The sequence below is a fragment of the Carassius carassius genome, chromosome 12 (genome assembly GCF_963082965.1).
Source record: "Carassius carassius chromosome 12, fCarCar2.1, whole genome shotgun sequence".
Classification (NCBI taxonomy): domain Eukaryota; kingdom Metazoa; phylum Chordata; class Actinopteri; order Cypriniformes; family Cyprinidae; genus Carassius; species Carassius carassius.
This window is the reverse complement of record NC_081766.1, coordinates 26,123,445-26,143,671: the sequence shown is the minus strand read 5'-3', so window position 1 is coordinate 26,143,671 and position 20,227 is coordinate 26,123,445. Positions and strand designations below refer to the sequence as shown.

The window sequence follows — 20,227 nt, the reverse complement described above, 5'->3', positions numbered from 1 at the left end:
GACAAGTGTCACGTTCAAGCTCTCTGGAGTAATTTATTCACAATATGTGCATTAAACAAATCTCTGTTTCTTAGAGTCACATTATGCTTCACATATCACATTTTCAATGTCTTCTTAACATTATAATGACTTTCAGTGTTTATGTCAATTCACAATCTGCAATAAAATAAACTTCTCAATTTCACATTCATGTTCACTGACTCTGTATTTTTATATTTCACAATATTCATCAAAAAAGAAATACAAAAACCATAGTAATATACCTCAATTATTTCTCTTAAATGATTAATACATTTCTATTCACAATATTTTACCAGTATCACATTAATACGATGCTGCAAATCACTCTCAGAATTATTAATATACTTCAAATATACTTTAAACCTTATTTAACACATTAACTATTATCACTTGACATTCAACACACATATATAGTACATTAAACCATACTTATTAACCTTTAAAGCTTATAGAATACCTTCATGTGCATTTGTTTAGGGAAAAATATATTTTTTAACTGACGCGATCACCAACGTTACATGTGCGTTTTCAGTAGGCCGCTAATCGGTCGAGCTTTTCTCTCTCGCTTAAATCAAACTCAAAAGCACCCTCTGACGAACATCACTTCTCTAAAACAATTCACTTATATTATAACCACATTTCAGCATGGTTAAATTCAACTTTAAAGTGTTTTTATACATTTACCCACCTGTAACACACAGGAGAGAAACAAGGAGACAAGTGTCACGTTCAAGCTCTCTGGAGTAATGAAAAACTCACGACTCGCACAGCTTAACACCCATCGCTCGACTCTGCCCCTAACGGTCAGGAGTAGCATTGCACACTTCTCTTTTTTTTTTACAAGGAATCACATTAAAATAAAACCCTTCCGAATGTTTCTTTTTCCAAAATAACACAATAACATATTCAAAACGAAACCAATAATTTTGAATATACCTTAAGTACAATTACAATACTAATGTGATCGTCACACAATGCCCCTTTCCATAATCGCGAGCTTCATCTTTCAAAGTAAATATCAAGTAAAAATATCAATGTTAATAATGTCATTAGTTTTACCATCAGTTCAAGCCCGAAAGGGCAACAGAGTCGCGTGACAGACACAGTGATGATGCAGTACACAAGCCACGGTTAAGACAGCTTATGTGCTATGATTTCTGACAGTCTGTTTACTCTGCTGTGATGTTACCCTCACACACACACACGTAATCACACAACACATTACTCTACGCTGTGCAAAACTCTGCATTTGAACAGTCAATAGCAAACACTTAAACTATTAAGAAAACATACTTAAAGTAGCTGATTCAGAATAAGCACCAGATTCAATTCAAGTTTATTTGTGTAGCGCATTTTACAATACAATCGTAGTAAAGATTGTCATAGCAAAGTCGGAATTTACCTTTTTTTTTTTTTTTTTTTTTTATAAATAGCCTTTGTGCACAGCCAGCCTTGTACTCTCCTAGGTTCACAAAACTGTCATGCATTAAATGTGTTGTACAAATTTGAACATCTGGGTTGTTCTGTTGTAAATAAATCTTAACAATGATTCCTCATTGCATCTACTTTCGGAAGGCCACATAAAGTGATTTTGCTTTTGCCTAGAAACACAAAGCGTCTCCCTGACATGACTGCTTTAACACTAACTGCGGCTCCTGAAATCACACCTTTTTTCTGAGTGAACATTTGGGCGGCATTATGCAAATATTTCCACATCTTGACGTAGATGTGTGGGGGCGTGTTTGAATGAGCCGTTTAGCATGGTCTGGATCAGCCTTATCTTTTAGATAGAATAAATCCTTTAGTGGGAGACTAAAGCTTTGTAACTCTGCAGATCTTATACATGTACAAATACCTACATAACACACTGAAGAAAAGGTGTTAAAAGGTGTTTGTGCACAGCCAGCCTTGTACTCTCCGAGGTTCACAAAACTGTCATGCATTAAATGTGTTGTACAAATTTGAACATCTGGGTTGTTCTGTTGTAAATAAATCTTAACAATGATTCCTCATTGCATCTACTTTCGGAAGGCCACATAAAGTGATTTTGCTTTTGCCTAGAAACACAAAGCGTCTCCCTGACATGACTGCTTTAACACTAACTGCGGCTCCTGAAATCACACCTTTTTTCTGAGTGAACATTTGGGCGGCATTATGCAAATATTTCCACATCTTGACGTAGATGTGTGGGGGCGTGTTTGAATGAGCCGTTTAGCATGGTCTGGATCAGCCTTATCTTTTAGATAAAATAAATCCTTTAGTGGGAGACTAAACCTTTGTAACTCTGCAGATCTTATACATGTACAAATACCTACATAACACACTGAAGAAAAGGAAAAATAGAAATCACATCATATGACCCCTTTAAGAGGCCTTGAGCCAGATTTACTAAACAGGCCAAATTAGCATTAGAGCGCTATTCCATAAATGTGCCGATGGGAGGAAAAATTATGCGTGTGATTTACTGACAATGCAAACTTTAAAGAACAGACGAAACCTGATCATTCCCACAATAACCAGTGCAATCTACCAAGTGCAGCGCAAATTACCGCCTGCTTTAAGACATGCCTTTTTTGGGTATTAAAAATTTAGCAAATACAAATAATTTGAAGAGCACAAATGTTATTAAATCATTGCGTGATTCATCTTAATACTCTCCTCCCATAGATTTTGTGTCTGAAAGGAAAACTACCGTATTTTTCGGACTATAGGTGCACCTGAGTATAAGTCGCATCATTCCAAAAATACGTCATGATGAGGAAAAAAACATATATATGTCGCACTGGGTTATAAGTCGCATTTATTTAGAACCAAGAACTGAGAGAAAACATTACCGTCTACAGCCGCGAGAGGGCGCTCTATGCTGCTCAGTGGTAGACTACAGGAGACAGGGGTAGCTGCACCCTGGAGCAATGGGAGCGCCGAAAGGTAGGGGCGTGCCAAAAGGTAGGGGCGTGGCAAAAGGTTTCTCATTGGTGAAAGGAGTTTTACTGTGCTGGCCAATCAGCAGTAAATATAAATTTACGTAATTTCCTTAGACAAGGTGGCGGCGATAAGACGTGAGGTAATTATTCATCGTTTATACGTTTATCTATACTTTATATACCACAAAAATGTATATTAAGATAAGTTTGTTACAATACGATCATAATTTTTCCTTTGCGTTATATCTTGCAGCTTTAGTAATTAGTTTATTGTTGTTGACAGAGATATGTACAGTGAGACAAAACGATGACCGCATCGACGGCGAATCCTTCAGAGATGATTGTTTATATCTGCGTCCTTTTTGTACAATAGAGTACAGAATACATCCTGCACTGTAAAAAATTCCTGTACATTTACATGGAAATTTAACAGCAAATTGCTGTTTCCATGTAATAACAGCATTTAGCTTTTTTTACAATGCATTATGGGAAGACTTGTTCACTTCGGGTTGCGTGGTCGATCAACAACAATTTGACACTGTTATTTAACAGTATTATACCCTATTTTCATCCAATGAGCACAAGGCGCGGAATTTTGGAATATCAGATTGAGGTAGGTTTGCAACGATTTATTATTTTTATTATCTTTAAATGACCTATTACCTTAAAATATAACATCTTAAACATCTAATGAAGCTTCTGTGATTTAAATCAGATGCCTCAATTAAATTATGTGTTTTAACTAACGTTATAGGCAAATAATTGGTCGACCGATCCCAGACTGCCGTCATACAGCCATCTTTATCACACACACACACAGGTAAGAATCCCTAATTTTCATCCAACCTACATATTTTACCAAACTTTATCCAAGTAATAGATGAATGGGAATGAACGAAATCAATCTTTTTTTCTTTTGTGGTAAGTTATGTGCACATTTCAGTCCATGAGATATAGAGACATCCAGTGCATCCGGTTAGTGAACGGGTAAGATTTGCAGGCACACTCATAACGTGTGTGTAGGCTAAGTTAGTCAAACATGCACGTGAATAATGAAGTTTGAGTTTTGAGTGTTTATGAAACGGGCACATGTACAATTTATTTATTTTTTTGTCAGTAAATGGTAGTGAGGAACATTTTAAATTCTTGTAATTACTAGGTCAACAAACCGCTGCTGGCTTGATCGCAGAAATAATAGCAGAACAGCGTCTTGCACTGCATCTGTTTCAGACATTTTAACGAAAATCGATGGCTTCGGTAGTTATTAATTAGAGAATTCAGTACTTTTTTTTTCTTGTGTCGTAATGTTAACGTGCGCATTCAGTCCATGAGAGACATCTACAGACATAGACAAATTATCTGCCGCTCCGCGCTTATTTTAATCGCCCTGTTATCAAGCAGCCTAACTTAGGCTACTTATAGAATACCAATATCCATTGAATCCGATTAGTGAACAGGTAAGATTTGCACGCACACTCATAACACGTGTGTAGGCTACTGTCAAGCATGCAAGTGACTTATGAAGTTTGAGTTTTGAATTATGAGTGTTTATGAAACGGGCTTTTTTTGTCAGTAAATGGGAAGTGAGATATGAACAACATTTTAAATTCTTGTCTAATTAGCTACTGTAAAAGTGCCTTTTCAAACCGCTGCTGGCTTTATTGCAGCTACCAATAGCAGCATAACAGCGTTTTGCACTGCATCTGTTTCAGCCATTTTATAACGTATTTTAACGAGAATCGATGGCTTCGGCAGTTATTATCTAGATCTGTTCTTTACAACATGTTTCATTGTCAGCTCTGCGGGAAAACATGTACCCTGTGATCTATGTGAAACATATGAAAATACACAGCAATGTCTCAAATATTGTTTTTTGTTGCTGCATACCTAACTGTAATAGGAAGTTTAAAAAAATGCTGGTTTGAAATCTCACGTGTACAGACACCATGCAGGATATAGGGCAGAAACCACAATGTGCACTACACATTCCTTGGAATGTCATGTTGGTTTGTGTAGGGCCAAAAGTTCTTCTTTACCCAAGTTTATTTCTCATGTCAAAATGCACATTAAAGAGGGACGAAAAGTCACATGCCCTTTCAAGCAGTATGGTAAAACATGTTAAATCAACATTTACCTCTCATTTGTCCAGAAAACATAACAAAAATATAGAAGGCCTAATTGACTCTATTACAGCAAACCCTGAAGCCAGCTGCTCTCAGATTCAAGACATTGATGTTCAGTCTGATTCACAGACTGATGCTGATGAAAATGATGAGGAACCAGATGTTAGTCCTGAAAATGTTGACAACACTTTGTTTTTAAGGAATCTTGCTCTGTTCTATTTGAAATTGCAAGCCAAGCTATTGCTTCCAGCCTCAGTCATTCAGACAATCATTGAAGACATGCAGTCAATACATGAAATCAATCAGTCCCATTTGCTTTTCAGACTTCAGGAAAAGTTAATCTCACTTAATGTTCCAGAAGCAATGATAAAAATGGTACTTCACGATCTTAAAGCTGAAGATCTTTTTACATCCTGTAATAGCCACAAATTAAGATCAGATCAGCGAAGAAAGACATTTTTCAAGAAAAGCTTTCATTATGTTGAGCCTGTGCCTATTCGCCTAGGACAGAATGAAGCAGGTAAAGAGTGTTTTGTGCAGTATGTACCAGTAAAAAAAAACAATTGAATCTCTTCTTCACTGCAAGTCTGTAAGAGAACAGTACAATGATGTGCACAGTCGTGTCCGGTTGAAGGGCATTTTAAAGGATGTTTGGGATGGTGAAAACAAAACTGCAAACTTGCATCACGCAGATGAATCTGCATTAGGCTTGGTCTTATATCAAGATGCTTTTGAGGTTGCGAACCCTCTTGGGTCTGGGAAAAAAAGCATAAAATTCTAGCTATGTACCTCACATTAGCAGATCTATTTCCTCATAATAGGTCAAGTACTGACCAAATGCAACTGGTGTTTCTCTGCAGGGAACAAGACTTTAAGTACTTTGGTCAAGAATTGGTCATGAGGTGCTTAATCAATGACCTTAAAGACCTTGAGACTACAGGCGTAGATTTTCCAGATGGACTGAACGTTAAAGGAATCTTGCAGGCAATAGCTGGTGACAATTTAGGCTCACATAGCATTGGTGGGTTTCTGGAGAATTTCAGCGGAAGTAGATACTTTTGCAGATATTGCGAAATTGACAAATATACTTTTCAGGAAAATCCACTTTCCAGAGCCACATTTCGTACGGCAGAGTCTTACAAACATCACGTTGAGAACCTTGATAAGGGTTTGGCCCATAGTGGAGGCATCAAGTTTGACTCTTTGTTCAATGAGCTCTCCTTCTATCATGTCTCTCAGCCAGGGTTGCCCCCATGCCTTGGACGTGATTTGTTTGAAGGTGTTGTGTCGTATGACCTTGCTTTATGTATACAACATCTTGTAAAGGTTGACAGACAGTTTACGTACCTGGAATTGAATCGAAGGATTAGTCAGTTCAAGTTTCTAGGTAATGACAACTGTGACAGACCGTGTGAGATTAACCCAGGAAGTGAGAAGCTAAGTGGGCATGCTGTACAGAACTGGTGTTTTTTGAGGATGCTGCCAATGTTAATTGGTGACCAAATTGAATCACCTGGTGAGAATGAAGTTTGGCAACTAATTTTACTGTTAAGAGAAATTGTTGCACTCGTTTGTGCACCAGCCATTTACAGTGGTCAGATAGGGTATTTGAGATATTTTTGGGTATTTTGTTTTGATCGATGAGTACCTATATTTTAGGAAACACATGTTCCCTACTTGCTCTCTCAGACCTAAACATCATTACCTTAGCCACTACCCAGAGCTCATTATTCATTTTGGACCACTCATCCGTTTGTGGACATTAAGATTCGAAAGTAAGCACATGTATTTAAAACAGTGTGTAAGAAAACTACATAACTTTAAAAATCTGTGCTTTACTCTCTCAGAAAGACATCAGCTTCTGCAGGCGTTTCTTCATGCTGGTGAGCTCTTCCCTCCTGCTATTGTAGCAGAAAAGGCAACAGAGTTTGTGGTGAGTGACTACAATGATGTCATAAGAGAGTCTGTATCTGGATATGATTTTCAGCCTGAAAATTCTTTGGTTTCTCATGAGGCAACTGTGAAAGGCACAACATACAAAAAAAACATGTATGTTGTCATTCATGAAACTGATGAGGGGCTTATTGTGGGGAGGATTGTGATGACAGTCATAAACAATACTTCAGTGTACTTCATCACAGAACTTTTCCAAACTTACAGTATCCCTGACATGGGTGTTCATTGCTTGACACCAATGAATGGATCCTACTCTTGTGTTAATCAGAATGACCTTCTGGATTATTATCCATTGTCAAAGTACACAGTGTTTGATATGTCTGTAATAGTTCTTCATCATTCTTTTGTCTCAATTTAAAGCAATGTCCGCCTTGGTGGGAGAACTGAGGGAAATCATCCTCAGGGCTTTGCCGTCAAATGATGAGAACACCACACAGCTTTTGATTGACAAACTTGTAGGCTCGGGATTGGAATCCAAAAATGATCTTCAGTTTGTTCAACAAGAAGACATCAGTGACATACTACCAACTATAAAACTCAGAAAACTTCTCAATGCTTTTAAAATGGGTAATTATAATCTCACATCTTCATCTATATTTCTATTCATTTTAAAATGGCTGAACATGTAAAAGTGGGTTGTTGAGAGATGTTAACGGGGTTATAATTTTCTATTCATCAGATATGAGGGTTGTTACTCAGTTTTACTTAAACAATTTGTTTGCTTGCTTGCGCACTCACCCCAGTAGTGACATGAACAATGTGAATAGTTTTAGATTTAAACAATGTCTACATTTGTAGAAAACCGGCCATTGTTACCATGTGTGGAATTGAATATATATATATATATATATATATATATGTGTGTATATATCAAGTTGTGTCTGTACAGATCATGTGGATTTTAACTACCTGTTCAATATTTTGTTTTACTCAGAGTCAGAAACTGTCACTTTGGATCTCACCACTATGCAGCACACTCCTTCCTTATCAGCTGGGAGCTCCTCACCACAGCCATGCTCTTCTAATATGTTGGTAACTACTGATGGAGAATCAAGCAGTCTTGAAAACAGTCGACCATCTACATCCCATTTTAGGAAATCGTGGTCAAATACCTTTCAGGTACCATGGCAGCTCATGCCTGCAGAAATTCAGTCTGCTCTCTCTTCTGGGAAGAGACCTTCACCACCAGCAAGACGACAAATGGTCAGGGTGCTTGCAGATGATATGAGAAAATTTGAGCCAACACCAACACGTGCACAGTGTCTTACTATTTGTAAAGCGATTGTCCATCAATATCCCCAGAGCTTTGCGGATCAACTTCATGATGGCCGAGTTGTAGGGGAAGGTTACAGCTCACTTTTGGCCCAGATCAAGAATAGAATTGATAACCTCAGCCGGGCCACTAGCTTCCGACAGCACCGGTCAGCTGGCAGTGGTCTTAAAAGAGGACCCACTGACACATATGGTTGCACCCGGTTTCAGCCTGATCTTCCTTTAGATGAGACCGATGTCTCCTTTGAGACTAAACGTCAGAAGCTGGAGGATCTATTCTGTCAAGAAGGTGCAAAGGCAGCTGAGAAAGCTGAGGTAGAAAAACTGATGGAGACAACTTTCTGCCTGCAACGGAGCCAAATAAATAGTGTGCCAGCACCTTCTGTTGCGGAGTTGATGGAAAAGTGGCCATACCTCTTTTTTCAGAAAGGCCTGTTCGCCCATTTGAGCTGCTCACTGACATTAATGTCCTGCGTGCACTTGAACTTTCTATGGAGGAGTGTGGAAAGAGCATCTTAGAGTTTTTTAAAAGCAAGCCTACCAACTCAGAAGTCAAGTCAATCCTTTCCAAAGATGAACCCATTGATTCATCATACCAAATTGTTCAACTCCTAATGGCTCACTTCATGGAAAAGCAAGATGGACTCATTCTTCAAGAAAATGTAAGTTTATCTTTAGTTCTTACAACGAACACCTGTATAGGAATGGTTCAACCAAACATGATAGTACTCTCATCATTTACTCCCATCAAAACTCACACAAGTTTTACTATTATGAAAGGATTCACATTTAAGTGCTTCATTCTAGAGTTTACTGTCTTTGAATCATGTTTTATTTCACTGTGCTGGTTTGAATTTGAGGACATTTTTATTAATCAAAGACAAGTTTGAGTCTTTACAAAAAAATCACTACACTTTATTGTATTGTAAACTTTTTTCCCTCTCGGAGGCTGGCTTAGCATTAAAGGAGAACTCCGGCGCAAAATGAACCTCGGGTGTAATAACACATTGGTACCGAGTCGACCATTCTCTGGGATTTGTTTTCATTAAAATCGAATGTAAAGAGTTTTTTCTCTTCTACAACAGTTTAGCTTATAACGCAGTATATGGGAGCATATCCTAAGTAAAAAGAAATCGCTAGTTAATACCACTAACAAGGCTCAAAATAGCACCTACACTAACATGATAGCATAATGAGGGTCCCTACTTACAAACCGAAGTATTGAGAACTTTTATGTTATTATTATGCTACCGTGTTAGTGTGGGGCTATTTTGAGCCTTTTTAGTGGTATTAACTAGCCATTTCTTTTTACTTAGGATGTGCCCTCATATATATGGTTATAAGCTAATCAGTTTTTAGAGATAAAACTCTTTACATTCGATTTTTATGAAAACAAATCCCAGAGAACATTCGACTTGGTACCAATGTGTTACTACACCCGAGGTTCATCTTGCACCGAAGTTCTCCTTTAAGATAAAAACAGACAAAAACAACCTTTCCTTTTCCTTTTTTTATTTATATAGAGATATTGTAGGTTTTGTTATCTTGTAAGACATGACATTGTGTGCATTTTTTCAGGTTATAAAATAATGTACTAATTTCTAACTACCTTTTCTATACCAAACTCTCCAGAGATCATAGAATAAACATTAATTTATCCATTCCTTTATGGTCCAGGTGATAATCCGGGCCAATGGATGAAACGATGGATGATCAGCCTCGAAGGCTGAATAATCTGCGAGGGTGTGCAGCCAACTTTTCTCTCTGGACTTGCTGCATTGTTCTCTTCGTATTACATTTTTAATTTGCAGTACCAAGAGGAAGCAGCATCCACACTAGAATTCCTTCAAAGGTAACAGGTTTGGACTTATTTTATTTATTTCTAATTAATATGTTAGTATTAGTATGGTGACAATGAAATCCTCAAGCCATCCTAGATGTATATTACTTTCTTCTTTGAGCCGAACACAGTCGGAGTTATAAAGAGAAAATAATATACTGGCTTCCCAGCTTTGCAATGGCATTGAATAGATCCCAAGTTTTTGAAGCTCCAAAAACCGCATCCATCCATCATAAAATCCATACGACTCCAGGGGGTTAATGAAGTGAAGTGATGGTTTTTTGTAAGAAAAATATCCATGTTTATAACTTTGATCAACTATAATCACTGGCTTCCAGAAACAGCCGTACGCGAGTGCCAGATAGAGTCGAGTTCCGGCAGAAGAATGACCTCTGACCCGACATATGAAATCTTATATCAAAGTCCTTTTCTTTCAAAACGTCTTAAGCCCTATTCGGATGGGACTAGTTTCACAGGGGGACGTTAGAGAAATTTCTGTTTCACAGATGTACTTTGAGATTTTAATCCTGTCCGAATCTGCCATGTCTGTCTTTTTCTCACACGACCTCTGTAAAAATTCCAGAGCAAATGACCTACTGTTTTTCGTCAAACTCGGCGGACCTCAGATAAATCTAATCCTGTCCGAATGCGAATGTCTGATTGCCGAAAATGTTTTTTTCCAAAACGCTTTTTCTTGTGTGTTTTAGTCAACGTGAACTACCGTAAAATCTCTCGCTATCGCGCCGGTATTCAAGTTTCTGCTTTTTGCGCACCGATAATGGATGTAGATGTGACGCATTCGTCAATTCAAACCTAAGCTTTCGCTACGTCTTGCGTCAGGTCAGAGGTCACCCTTTCGCCAGTACTCAACTAAATCATGAACACGCATACGGTCATGCCAGATGCCAGTGATTATATTTTATAAATTTATAAAATACAGATATCTTTCTTAAAAAAAGGCATGGCTTTCCTTATTAGACATTTATTAACCCCACTGGATACATATCGATTACTTTTATGCTTTATTGATGCGTTTATTGGAGCTTCAAAAACTTTACAAAGCTGGGAAGGATGTTATGCATTATGGCTGGAAGAAGATAGCCATATACACTTATGGTTTGAGGGTGAGTAAATTATGGGATAAATTATTGTTTGGGGTGAACTATTCCTTTTAAATCATGGTTCACTGAAGATATTATCCTCTTATTTTTCAGACGTTTTGTTGGAATTAATTCAGAAAAGGGGACCAAGGCTGCAAGGGGAAAGGTGATGTCCAAAAAATCTGGGAAAACCGTGCAGAAGAAGACCATAACTGTCAGTACAAAAGTATCAAATCTTTTAAAAAGACTTATGGACTTTGAGTGGCACTTCATTTAAAATGTAGCTGACACTCCCCACTCATGCAGTTTTTTTTTTTTAGAAAAATGGTCGTCTGGTGTTATATTTTGTTTATACAGAGTTGTTTAGATATTTAAAAGGGCTGGTGTTTTTTAAAGCCTGATTTAAGAGTTTTTTTATTATTATTTATTTTAAATAATTACTTTGTTTTAGTGCAACTGTTTTTGGGCTAATGTTTGCTAAAGCCTCATTTGACAGTAGATTTGTATTTTATATAGAGGTAAGTCAATTCTATATATTTTGTATTTGTTTGCTTTTTCTTAAGCCATTTTTGCATTTTGATGGGTGCTTATTTGTATGCACTGAATATTACTTGACTAGTATTTTTTTATTTGCCTGTTTTAGTTTACAATAATTGAGCAGAATTTATCTGGTGTTGTATCAGAATAATAAAAAAAAATCCTAACTTGGCTTCATTCCTTTTTTGTAATCCATGACAAAAATAATGTGCAGGGTTATAATAGCATTTAGAATTGAAATTATTGGGGTGTCATTGTAAAAAATAATACTGTAAAAAAAACAGTTAACTACTGGCAGCTGTGGTTGCCATTATCATACTGTAAAAATACGGTGTGTTACTGTTTTTGAAATTAACAGCTAAATACTGTTTTGACAACTACAGCATATAGCTGTTAAATACCAGGCTGTAGTTGTCAAAACGGTATTTAGCTGTTAATTTCAAAAACAGTAACACACCGTATTTTAACAGTATGATAATGGCAACCACAGCTGCCAGTATTTTACTGTTTTTTTACAGGATTATTTCTTACAGTGTGTAAGTATAATAATTATTACCACCTCTGCTATTACAACTGTATGAAGATCAATTCACAATCTGAAGACGATTAGACAAAATAAAAAAACTCTAATTTAGAGTTTGTTTCTACCTTTCTGCCAGGTGTCCAACTAATGCAGAGTATATTCAAGCTGCCAACACACTGGTTGTGAAGAACCCTTTCCAGAGAAATATAGAAAGAAATGTCTGTGTAAGTTACATTGTTTTTAAACCATTGATTTATCTCTATCAACATAATCACACACAATATTGTAGTAACAAGATGTTGTAATCTTTATTTGCTGGAAAATGACAATCAGTCAAGTTTGTGTTTTAAGCACATCTGACACATCCCTAAACCTGAAATGTAAAGCAGAATGTGCTCCACTTGCAGGTTATTGTAGAATATGTATGCACACTGCCATATGCATAATTTATTTTTGCACTGTTAATCAATTTTACATTTTCACTTAGTGCAGGTTATTGTAAGGAAGATAATACAGATATTTGAAATCCTTTTTGTATGTACTCCACTTCTTCACTGCCTGACCATCATCTTAATGTTTATGCAGTTCAATGTTTTTATTATTTTTTATATCTAAAACACCTTGTTCAGTAAGTATTTAGATGTTTGTCATATCTGTCACGGTCTAAGCATGATCTGTTTCTGTTGTTCTGATGAAGGAAGCTTGTGTTGGGGAGGATTCAGTGTCTGTTGAGGCACATGTGAATGTGCTACAAAGTGAGATAGAAAACACATCCAGACACTTCGACTGTCAAAGACCACATGGCAGGAACATTCTCCTGGAGACGCTGAGAAAGCACAGAAGGAATCTCTGTGGAGGATGTACTAAAAAAATACACATACTTAAGGACACCTGCTGGCGTGAGTATATATATATATAAAAAAAAAAAATCAACTGTAAAATATCTTGTTACAAATCTTTTCAGGTAATATTTTATTCTTCTGTACTTTTTTAGCCCATCTGTTAAAAATGTAAAGCAATAGTTTTAGAAAACAATGTAAGATTCATCAGTCTATACAAGAACATGAAATGCATCTGTGACGAGCGCTCCCAGAGGAATCAGCGTCGCCCTGGCAACCGACAGAAAGCACCTGCACGTCCTCGTCACCGGCTGATCGGTCACAGCTGCTCCCCGTCAGCCTACACGCTCTTAAGCAGCACATGCTGCACTCAAACGATGGTCTCGAACCGAATGCAACACTGGTCTAATCCCTGTCTCATTTCTTCGCAGAAAGCAGCGAGTTACCGAGTGATTCTTCACCACGTGACACATCGTATTGTGAACGTTATACATTAGCTTCTGATTGTTTCTGCAGTGTATGTAGCTACACCGTCTGAGTCAAAGAGGATGGAACATAATCTGATGAATCTGAAAAGTTTTTTCTTTTTTTCTCGTTATTATTATTATTATTATTATTGTTGTTGTTGATATTACTCTTTTTATTTATTTATTTTATGAAAGGGGGACCCCGCTACACCTTTCCTACCATACACCTGATGGATACTGACTGTAAAATGTCAATCATAGGAGGAGGGCTCAGTGTGGTGACAGAAGATGGAACAGATGTGTGTCAGTGCACCAGCTTTGATGAAGCCTTCATAACAGCCTTGTGGATGTATTTTGCTTTCAACATTGCATATCCACCACACCTGAGAAAGACACTGACTTTCCTTCAGAGGCACATTGTCAACATTAGAAGATGGAGACAAGCACTGTCAGTAACTTTACTCTGAATGATTTGCCTCTTGTATTAGATCCTCATGCCTTGACTGTACCATTGCCCAAAGTGCACTCGAAGGACATTCACTCTTTGGAAGTTAATCCAACATGTTGGAGTGGTACATGCACATTAATCAAATAGCTTGCTCTATTCTATCTGTTTTCTTTTTATTTATTATATTATTAAAAAGCCCTTGCTACGTGTACTGTGTTAAGCTAACTGAGACTTGTTATAGCTCTTATATATCATTGCTCTTTTTGTTGTTTTTGATTGCTTCCACTTTGTCCTCATTTGTAAGTCAATTTGAATAAAAGCGTCTGCTAAATGAATAAATGTAAATGTAAATATTAGTATAACCTGTGGTATAGATGAGTGCCAGTCAACTTTTTTCTGATTCCATTCTTCTAGAAACCATGCACAGGAAGCATATGTACTTTTGGTACTCAGTGAAGAGTCAGTAGTACAGTTGTATTATATTATAATGGAGAAGGGTCTGGCTGCAGACTTGCACTCTCAGACACTTGCGCTTCTTTTTTTATTGGATATTTTATTCTAGTTATTGCTTACTTCTTTTTTGATTCTCTCAACATTTGTTTCTCTCTTGTGTAGGTCAGTCCAGATGTGAGAAAGACATACAGTGTGGAGCTGGAGCTCAGCAGATCTTTTTAGGGGAAGTCGTGGCCTAATGGTTAGAGAGTCGGACTCCCAATCGAAATGTTGTGGGTTCGAGTCCTGGGCCGGCAGGAATTGTGGGTGGGGGGAGTGCATGTACAGTTCTCTCTCCACCTTCAATACCACGACTTAGGTGCCCTTGAGCAAGGCACTGAACCCCCAACTGCTCCCTGGGCGCTGCAGCATAAAAATGGGTGCCCACTGCTCCGGGTGTGTGCTCACAGTGTGTGTGTGTGTTCACTGCTCTGTGTGTGTGCATTTCGGATGGGTTAAATGCAGAGCACAAATTCTGAGTATGGGTCACCATACTTGGCTGAATGTCACTTCACTATTTTCACTTCACTTCACTATCACTACTTGAATTGGTGACTGAAACTGAAAGCTAAATAAATGTTTTAGTGGATAAAGCTGTGTCTGTTTGCTTAATTGGTTAATGTCACTTAAAACAAGGTTACTAAACTTTTTTGACTAATTTTTAAATTTGATAATTTAATGGTTTTGTCATTTTTTTCTATCAGACAAAACCTAGTTTTCTAATGTAACACTTTACAATAAAGTTTCATTTGTTGACTGATGTATTAACTAACATTAACTATGAGCAATACATTTGATACAGTATTTATTAAACTTTGTTAGTTAATAAAAATACAGCTGTAGGTTGTTTGTTCTTGTTAGTTCACTAATGTTAACAAATACAGCTGACTTTAAATGACTTTAGCTTAAGAACAGCAAGTGCAACTAACCGTGTTAAGAGACGTTTGTATTCTCAAAAATAATTGTAATCTGTTTTTGATTATTGATAAACTAAGACCTAAACGTGCGGTGGTGATTACATCAGTAAGCCGTTTTGAAGGTACTTTCGAAAGTAATTTAAAATAATATTATTTACATCATTAACACTGTTTTTACATTGGATGAATTTCAATTGGTTTTAAAGGATTATGTGTTTAATTTATCGCTTTCTATTAATCTATAGGCCAATAGCGATTAATAGTTTGGCTCGCCTTTAGGCAGAACAGCCAGTTTTCGCTAAACCTTTTGCCACGCCCCTACCTTTCTTTCCACCAATGAGAAACCTTTCGGCACGCCCACCTTTTGCCACGCCCATTGCTCCAGGCTGCATTTACCCCTACTTGGACTACAGGAGAACTGAGCAGCATAGAGCGCCCTCTGGCGGCTGGAGACGGTAATGTTTTCACTTAGTTAATTTCTCTTGGTTCATGTCAAATTAATTTTGATAAATAAGTCGCACCTGACTATAAGTCGCAGGACCAGCCAAACTATGAAAAAAAGTGTGACTTATAGTCCGGAAAATACGGTACTACAAATGCATATTCAAGGTTAAATGCAAAAACAGCTGTCCACATCTTTTAAGCACTAATTCTTTACTGCGCCTTTTTAGTAAATCCTGACAGTACTATTTTAACACCAAAAGAAGGTCTGTGCTGGTGCAAGCTGTAAGTAAATCTAGCCCATAGTGTATCAGTGTCATGCACTGTCATGGTAGCAAATACAACTTACCAACTTCACCTTTCTTATCTCCAGCTGTTCCAGTGAGCTTGTCCAATGAAAAGGAGCAAGAGGATGCTTGGGGTGAACACCCATCTAACTTTCAAGGTAAAAGAACATTCATAAACACATGCAGTAAACACATACACTGCAAATTAATAACACTAGGTTTATTAACATTACATTTTCTGTACAATCCATCAGAGAACACAATCTCTGAACAGAGACCCTCAAGTACCCACCAGGAAAGAACAAATAGTAAGTCATTTGTATTTTTTTTTTTTTTTTTTTGCCTGTTGACAGCATTGTTGCCCAAAAAGTATGTGTATCATCAGCCTAAGGCTTTAAGCATGTAGCCATATCTTCAGAAACTCAATTTTTCATGACGTGTTAGTTTAATCACATTTAAGAGCTTTATGTGCTTGCAGGTGCTTCTGGTGTGAGACGATGGAGCTGCATCACTAATCAATGTACACGTACGTTAAATTGAAGTGCTAAATTAGTAAAATTATACATCTTATAGTTTAATTAAAATACTCTCCCAGATAAACCTACTGTGTTGCAGCTGTTGAGAGGACAATTCTGGAGGCACTTAATGAACTGGACATGAAGATGAATCATCTGACTTCAGTGGTCCAGTCCCTTGCAGCTAACAACCGTTCCAGTGCTCCAGTGGTGGACAGCGAGGATGATGTCTTTCCTCTTAAAACCATGGAGGAACTAGATGGTAAAAATCATTGACATTTGAAGGTTTAACAGTCGTAGTGAAGTAAATAATGTCTATTATATACCCGGTTTCACAGACCAGGCTTAAGGCTAGTCCCAGACTAAAATGCATGTGTGAGCTGTCTTAACTCAAAATAACTTGCAATGACATTCCTTACAATATGTCAGTGCCATTGTTTCATCTCAAGATGCACACATGCAGCATTTTTATAAAAGCAAAACTAGGACCTATAGTCCTGATTTAAACTAAACTAAAATAGCAGGCTGCTTATATACATTCAGAAAGTCTTTCAGGTTTTGTGGACATTCACACAGAGACCCGTCATTAGTCAGGTGGCAGCGTTTGATCACTGGATTTACAAAAATAATTTAATGTTTAAGAATATAGCATCAGCATCAACACATTGATTTTTATTTGAATCATTCCTCTGTAGGTTGTTTAACCATGTATTTCTATGTCTTTGGATGGCTTTAGTCTTTTAAATGCATTAAAATGCACAAATTCACAAACTTTTTTTTTGTCATATGATCCTCTTTCACCTAATATATTTACTTAAAAGTACTCATGAGATTTTAAAATATATATTTTTTTAATAATTAAGTGTCACATTTCTATGTTCATTTGTTCTCCGACACTGGTTATGGTCACATGACATGCAGGTAAACAAATGAAACTTTTTAAGTTTTTTTTTTTTTTTTTTTTTTTTTAATGCTTTATTTTAATTTAAAATCTTTTTGTGATTTAAATAATTATTAGCTATTCAATTAATTAAACTCACAAGCCTCCTACAGTTCATTCACAAACACCAGTTATACCGTAATGTAATGTTTAATGCACTTCATGCTGTAAATAACAATTAAAATATATTTACTCTTTGTATTTTTATGTCATATGGTACTTTGATTATAGTGAAATAAGCAGAAATGAGAAAACGGCCCCTTTATTCGTTTTTTCGTGTTTTTGAAAAAAACGAAAAAACGAGATTTCGGCTTGATTTTTCGTTTTTTAGTTCAGAGGCATAAAACGAATAAATAACTTCAAAATTCGTTTTCCACATGTGGGGGGTCCTGAGACGCCCCCTTCCGCCGATTGGTCAAGCAAATCTGAGCATGTGACGTCATCAGTAGTCGCTCAGGTCTGTTCAACAAAATAATAGTCCTCTAACGTTACTATGGCTACCGATTCTTAAACTGTACAGGGCAGATCCTGTTGGGCTTTCTTCTGTGCAACTTTACGTGTTACACAGAAATCTTTACATCAGAAATATTAAATATTAGTCTGCCACCAGCCCGTTTTATTTAGCTGTGCGGAGTTAAATCTGTGTGGTGAAGCTGCGCTAGACAGCGCCGACCGGGAGAGGATCACTGACCAGTGTTCAGTCAGCAGTCAGAACTTGGGTACTGATGATGGTGAAATAAATTTTTACTGAAAATGACCCGCGAGTATGATTGAGAGGACGATAGCGGGGGCAATTAAAAGCACAATATAACTTATGTTAACAAAAACATAAATATATTTTTTTCTAATATAAGTGACTTTGTCTTTGTTTTAATCAAATAATTGTGAACCACAAACCGAGCCTTCGTTTTAAAGGGGCGATTTCCAAATATATTTTATTTATTTGTTATAATATGGGTATTTTATGTCACCCGTCTTATTAGTTTGATTATAGTAGGCTATACGCGAGTTTTTTTTTTATTTTATTTTTTTATTATTGTACTATTTTACTGTTGTTTTTTAATTAACAATATATCATAACTTATAAAGATCAAAACCTACAGAAGAGATTAACAAATAACATTGGTGTTGTCATAAGTTAACTAATCAATGGGAAAATTTCCTCAGCGGCACAACCCTATTCTTAATGTTGGCTACATGTTACAGATTTAATGTTGAGCACATAATGTTAAAGGCTTCTTAAATACCATTACACTCAGTTGAAGAGTCAAGAAGGGTGTGTTAATTTACTGTAGATTTCAATCTGTCATTAGTTGGTGACCCGGTGTAAATTTAAATCAACAACGTAAGAGGCTTAAGGCTGTCTGATGAACTCTGTATGAACAAACACCCAGCTTTGCGGTATAGGTGGCAGAGAAACAGCATCTGACCTGGCATTTAGATGTACTTTACACACTGTCTATTGCAGCTCAAAGGAGGCACTGTGAATTTACATAGCAATTTCATTCTAAGAGGCTATTAAATGTGAAGTGACAACATGAAACACTACTTTCAATATATTAAAAAAAAACACCAGCAGTTGGTGCCAAGTCACCCCGATAATGATTAAATACCAATTTACTCATTTAGGCTCACAATAAGCAGATTACATAATTATACCATGAACAAAATATATATATGTGTGTGTGTGTGTGTGTGTGTGTGTGTGTGTGTGTGTGTGTGTGTGTGTGTGTGTGTGTGTGTGTGTGTGTGTGTAAAAGCAGGATCACCTACTGGGTGGAACCCAAATGGAAGTCGAGTCCTGGCTGTAATCAAACAATAAAAACGAGAAACAATGCATGCCATCAAGAACATTTTTTATTCCACAGGAACTTGATCCAGTTCACTTGTTAAAGGAAACTCCACTTTAAAATAAATTCTGTCATCATATACTCACCCCCATATTGTTTCAAAACCTGTATGAATTTCTTTCTTCTGCTGAATAGAAAGGAAGATATTTAGGAGAATGTCAGTAACCAGACAGTTTCTGGTCTCATTGACTTCCATAGTAGGAAAAAATATATATATATACTATGGAAGTCAATGAGACCAGAAACTGTCTGGTTACTGACATTCTCCTAAATATCTTCCTTTCTATTCAGCAGAAGAAATAAATTCATATTTCGTAGGTCTCATTGACTTCCATAGTAGGAAAAAAAATATATATATATATACTATGGAAGTCAATGAGACCAGAAACTGTCTGGTTACTGACATTCTCCTAAATATCTTCCTTTCTATTCAGCAGAAGAAATAAATTCATACAGGTTTTGAAACAATATGAGGGTGAGTATATGATGACAGAATTTATTTTAAAGTGGAGTATCCTTTAACAATTAAGTGAACTGGATCAAGTTCCTGTGGAATAAAAAATGTTCTTGATGGCATGCATTGTTTTCTCGTTTTTATTGTTTGATTACAGCAAGGATTGGACTTCCGTTTGGGTTCCACCCAGTAGGTGATCCTGCTTTTATACACACACACACACACACATACACACATATATATATATATATATATATATATATATATATATATATATATAT

At 36.7% G+C, this 20,227-nt stretch overlaps 1 protein-coding gene across 2 annotated transcripts; it reads left to right on the top strand.

Annotated features, from left to right (window-relative positions):
- The first annotated feature begins 6,704 nt into the window (after nucleotides 1–6,704).
- LOC132154271 (uncharacterized) lies at nucleotides 6,705–8,982 on the top strand. Of its 2 annotated transcripts, XM_059562833.1 has the most exons (3): nucleotides 6,705–7,001; nucleotides 7,385–7,591; nucleotides 7,959–8,982. In XM_059562833.1, exons 2-3 carry the CDS (start codon nucleotides 7,387–7,389, stop codon nucleotides 8,813–8,815), a joined length of 1,062 nt encoding a protein of 353 aa, XP_059418816.1. In that variant the 5' UTR covers nucleotides 6,705–7,001; nucleotides 7,385–7,386; the 3' UTR covers nucleotides 8,816–8,982. The 2 variants fall into 2 exon arrangements, with proteins under 2 accessions (XP_059418816.1, XP_059418817.1); XM_059562834.1 differs by having other exon boundaries at nucleotides 6,705–7,591.
- The last annotated feature ends 11,245 nt before the right edge of the window (nucleotides 8,983–20,227 follow it).